The sequence below is a fragment of the Parasteatoda tepidariorum genome, chromosome X1 (assembly GCF_043381705.1).
Source record: "Parasteatoda tepidariorum isolate YZ-2023 chromosome X1, CAS_Ptep_4.0, whole genome shotgun sequence".
Taxonomy (NCBI): domain Eukaryota; kingdom Metazoa; phylum Arthropoda; class Arachnida; order Araneae; family Theridiidae; genus Parasteatoda; species Parasteatoda tepidariorum.
The window spans coordinates 84,069,762-84,075,628 of NC_092214.1; the positions used below are offsets into that span (position 1 = coordinate 84,069,762).

Here is a 5,867-nt window from a genome sequence, read left to right on the forward strand (position 1 = left end):
ACATCTTCTTTTAAAGAAAAATCTTTCTATCTTTTAATTTATAATAATCTTTTTAATAATCTTTTTAACATAAGACAATATAAATTTAAGTGCATTCTGTTAAATACACAGAGTAGTTAGTGTCGATTTAAAGTATATTCAGCCTATTCATTTACTATGCTGAAAATTTAGTTTATCGCGAGTAAAGAATCGCTTATCTTGATAACCATTTTTTTGTCGTGGTTTATTTACTCTGATTTTATCACAAATCAAATTATTTTTCAACTGCTTTTTTGACAATTATTGCTACTCATTTCTACAAGGTTTTGAAAGTCCTAATCTTTTTTATACACAATTGCAATACTTTATATTTCGAATCCCGCATTTAAATACATCACTTGTTGACTCGCTTTATTTACACTGATTTCATCGCAAATGTAAAAGGATTTTGATTAATTTTTTATTAGTTATTATGCTTTTCCTCATGATTTTAAAAAATTCTGATATTTTTAATTCTGTAGTTTGACAGCACGGGAGGTTTGAATCGTGCATTAAAATAATTAGGTTTATGCCGATTTTAACATAAATATATGAGGTTTTTCTACCGTGTTTTCCGTTCCTGTTATTGCTGCCTTTTACTTGTGATTTTGAATATCCTGATATTTTAACACAATATTACAACTCGTGAAATTCGATTCCGTTTTAATTATTATTATTTTTTTGTAACTTAAAAAGCAATTAAGCATCTTCGCCAAATCGACGCCTTCCGAAGAGATTAAAAAAAGCGAGATGTGTAAATTTATATTAAAGCGCGGTTTCTTTTTCAAAAAAATAATTCAAAGCACGTGTATATTTGTTTAGTCACATGAACGCGTGCAAGTTTAACAACACACACCCAACCTATTCATTCTTTTGTTACATGATTTAAAAATCACATATCGCAATTCGTATTTACACATTTTAAAAATCACACCTTAAGGTTCTTCTCGCAATTTAAAAGTCACACATCGTTGTTTGCATTCACCAGATTTTAAATCACATATTGCGATTCGTGTTCTGGCGTTTTGAAAATCGTACACTGTTACTCTTCTCGCAATTCAAAGATCATATACCGCTATTCATATTCACACGTTTTAAAAATCATGCGTTGTGAGTCTTCTAGCAATTTAAAAACCACACATCTCGATTCGTATTCACGCGATTTGAAATCCACGAATAACGTTTTTTTTATTTGCGAAATTTAAAAATCACACATAGCAATTCGTAGTCAAGCAATTTAAAAATAATACATCGCTATTCGTATTCACACAATTTTAAAATCAGGAAAGAAAAAACACCATATGGGACAGATTCCAAAACTGATTAAGTTTAATGCTACCCACAACAACAGCTGCGGTCGGACGACTGTTTTCCAGAATGAATTTGGCCCGTTCAAAATTACAGAGCAGTCTTTGAAAAAAATCATTAGATTTTCACTTAATGACTCGAAAAAGATGATAAAAATTTTGTAAATAGCAGGATAACCAATAAGAAATTTTTTAAACTATTTTCTACCAAGTTAGACCATTTTATATCATATATGATCATATGGTGGGAAATGATTTGTTTATTATTAAATTTTAACTGTAGGACAATGTAATCAAGATAAGCTTTGTAAAGTAATGTAAATTTTAATTAATTGCTAATTATATTTGTGTATTAATTTTAAATAGTGTCGTGTTAAAAATTTTTTTGTCATAAGTTGTAAACAAGTATTTTAATAGTTTTTTATTATTAAGGAAGATAGTTTTTTCGAAATTAATGTTTTTTTTCCTCTTCCTTCTCTCAGCCCCAGCATCTTATAATTAATTTAAAATAAATGTTTTAAAGTTAAAGTGTATTCCCTACTACAGTGTTTCCCAAAGTGTGGTACACATATCCCCAGGATTACGGGAATAGTTTAGCGGGGGTACGCTTTCTTACGGGAAATCTGTTGCAACAAACGAAAATTTTATTAAACACCCAGGGTTGTCAGGTTTTTGACATGTGACAGTTTTTGACGGTTTAAACCGTCACCCTCACTGTCGAAAATGTCAAAAACCTATATTCATTTGTGAAATTTAATTAATACATAAAATTTATATATTTTTTAAAAAGGATAGCGTTTCTAAATATGTTCTAGAAAAAATAAATTTAAAATTTTGAAGAAACACTTATATTTTGAATAGTAACCAAAATCTTTTACTTTTGAAAGCTCACATCTTTTGTAATATTATGTATTCATTTTCATGTGTTATTGAAAATCTGCAGTGATATTATTAAGAAATTTATTTATAACCAAATTTAGTGTATAGTATAGATTATACTAAAAATTAGACATTTTTAAAGATAAACATTAGCAGTTTTGTACATTAGACATCTTTTAAAGAAAAATCTTTTTAATATTCTTTTAAATCTTCTTAATAATCTTTTTAACATAAGACAATACAAATTTAAGTGCTTTCTGTTAAATACACAGAGTAGTTAGTGTCGATTTACAGTATATTCAGCCTATTCATTTACTATGCTGAAAATTTAGTTTATCCAAATACTTGTGAATTTCATTTTGCTGAATACTATATAGTTTTGTTGAATATCTAAATATTCAGCTGTTGAATAATTACTTCTTGCTTTCAAGATATGCATTATTTGTATTCTTAATACAAGTGGAGAAAAAAAAATTAAGAGATAAAAATTGTTTTAAAATGATAAGTGTAATAATTATAAATAAATATAATAAACAATATGAATTATATTTATCATTATTCATAAATATAACTACTTTTAAATTCAAATTAACATACTGGATAATAAAGATATTCGGTATAACATTAAAAAAAATTTTTTATACACTTGTATCAAGTTTGTATTTATACAACATAACTTGTAAGTTCCTTATAAATATTAGTTATATGTTCCTTATATGTCAAAAATGCATAGTAATAAACTTTTAATTTTCTTAAGTATCAAAAAGAAAAAAAAATTTTTTAAATATAAATATTTAAACAATTTTTGTGCAAAATTTTTCTGCACATGCATTTGAATATCAATTTCTGAGATTTTAAAACTGTTATTATACATTAATTTTAATTAAAAAATATTTTAAAACCTGCTGATTACCTATAGTATAATTAAATTTCAATGGCAACTGTTGGTAGTTTTGAAGTTTATATATTTTCTTGGCAAACTTCAGTTTTTGACGGTTTAAACCAGTATTATACCCTTGTCATGTCAAAAACCACTTTTTGACGTCAAAAACCCAACCCTGAACAGAGCTAGTCATGAAAATTTACCATTGCGTATTTTTCTATTGGCTATTTTTTGAAGAGTTAACAGTTATTAATTAGTGGTGTCAACAGCCAGTTTTGATTTTTTACTCTTACGTAATTTTTATATAGTAAATAATTCATTTTTAGCGTTACGGAAAATTTAGAAACGGTACATAAATTTTCTTTAAATGAATATAAATTTATTTTTAAATTTAATTCTGTGAACAAATTTTTTAATGTTAAAATTTATGTTTAAATTGACTTTTCTATTATCTAATATGATAAAAAAAATTTTTTTCCCATAGTTTTTAATTATTTCAATTTATCTGGAAAAAAAATTCTGATTCTGTTTTTTTCCTAAGTAATCAGTTTTGCAGTTTCCAATTTTAAACATTTAAAAGTATTTGATTTTATGCAAACATATTACAAGGTTGACTGACAAAAAGAATTTAGTGCCGAGAACAATGGTGTTTATATAATGATTACTACCTACAATTGCTGTTAATATATCTGTCTAAATACTTTGGTATGCGGCCCTTCATTGGTCAATCTGCTGTGAATGTGGCCCTTCACTCAAAAAGGTTGTGCACCCCTACTTTATAAGCTTATATTCAAGATTAATATTAATTTTTTATCAGTTAATAGTTATAACGATAATCATAAACTTCAGAAGAGACATATTTGTAAATTTCAATTGCTTCTCCAGGTCGACATAGGTATGTGTAAAATTTTAAATATATTTTAAGTAAACTTCCACAAGTAAATTTAAGTAAATTTTTTTTCTAATTTTTCGATTAAAAGCACCCCAAAAGTTATGTATTTAAATTCTCTGTAAATCAAAACCATAGGTTCTAAGTCCCGCAAATTATAAGCTTATAATCCGCCGAAATTTTTTTTAGAATTTTACAATCTGAAGTTTAAATTTTAAAAATTCTAAAAAATTACGATAATTAGGCCACCAATTTCATTCCTTTGGTTTGTCTTATTTTCAATGTTTAAAACTGTGCTGATAGCATGGTTCATATTCCCGCAATTTTATTATCAAACATCGATTTTCGTATTTACACGATTTAAAAATCGCAATTTAAATTCATAATTTTAAAATCCAATTTAAATTCATAATTTTAAAATCCAATGCAATGATTCTTAAAGTATTCACTTTAAAGTTTTGATGTCATTTTACGTGGGCAAAAAATTATATTATGTCTAGTTTAATTAGTTATATTATATTGATATCTAGTTTTTACATATAAAATTTTCAGGGTTTTTCAGTTTTTGTCACAATCACCCTGTTTTATGCTATTTCTCCATGTCTAGCTTTTTTTTAAATTTTTTTTTTAAAAAGTTGCTGTCTTATCTTATAGATATCTGATGTTATACAATATTATCTTTAATGTTTTCAAAAGCATTTAGCATCAAAGTCTGAAAATAATTTTATGTATGATTTTAAAATACCTGAATGTTTTTTTTACAGTGGATGTCAAAGTAAATTCTCGAATTGTAACAGTTCGAGGTCCTCGTGGTCTGCTGAGAAAAAGTTTCCGCCATGCACAAGTTGATATGCAGGTTATTGGCAAAGATAAGATTGTAATTCAGAAATGGTTTGGAATAAGGAAAGAATTGGCCACTGTACGAACAGTTTGTTCTCATATTGAAAATATGATTAAAGGTGTTACTGTGGTATGTATATATGAATTTTATATGTGAAAATATTAAGATAATCTCAGTTAACTTTAAAATTTTTTTTACAGGGTGCGGAGCATTTTAAAAAAGTGCTTAAGGGTGCCTATTTTCGTTTTTTTAAAGCCCTTTAAGGTGCTAATTTCATTGGGTGTTTTTAAAAAGTGCTTAATTTTCCCTGTTGATTTTAACTATGAATTATGCAGAAAGACACTTCACCTTTTTCTATTCAACGTTTTCACAATTAATTCAATCCCAATCTATTTCGGGGCATCGTCAGTCCGTAGCATATGAAAACACCTTTTGATTTACGTTATTTTAAAAATTTTGACTATTGTCAATGGCAGAAGTTTTTTTTTTTTGACATGACGGTTAAAACCAGATAAAACCGTCAATTGTCAAAAACTTCCAACCCTGCCTAGTTATGATATTTTTTAAAAATTGCTTAAAAATATTATTTGAGTGCTTAAAAGGTGCTTTTTTTGTTGAATAATTTGGCTACTCATCCTGTTTTATTAAATTAGTAAAGTTTCTTCTAGATTTAATAATCTAATAGACATTCTCCAAAAATAGTAAATTACGTTGAATTAAAAACATTATTTTATCAAGAAATATGATTCTTTGCTATCAGAAAAACATCTGAATTAATTGGTCAGAATTTTTTTTGGTCAAAAATTAAGTAGTGAAACCAAAATGTACTTTTTCTAAAGATCATTTATTAAAAGACGTAGTACAGTCCGCAAAAAAAAAAGATATCACCCTGAATAACTTTCGTTCTAATGATCGGATTTTCACGAACTAAGTGTCAATCGTTCCTGGGGGTGACCTCAAATATGCTAATTAATTAGTGCTAACTATTAATTAAGTTACGAAATCAGACACAAAAACGTACTTTCTCTGAATAAACATATATTTTTTTTT

General features: G+C 26.6%; 1 protein-coding gene across 1 annotated transcript in view; it reads left to right on the forward strand.

Annotated features, from left to right (window-relative positions):
• Nucleotides 1-4,740: 4,740 nt before the first annotated feature.
• Nucleotides 4,741-5,867, forward strand: part of LOC107449384 (large ribosomal subunit protein uL6) — a gene marked incomplete at its 5' end in the record, with an annotated part of 19,220 nt that continues 18,093 nt past the window's right edge. Inside the window, 1 exon segment of the mRNA XM_043055979.2 lies at nucleotides 4,741-4,946. Coding sequence (XP_042911913.1) covers nucleotides 4,741-4,946 — 206 coding nt within the window.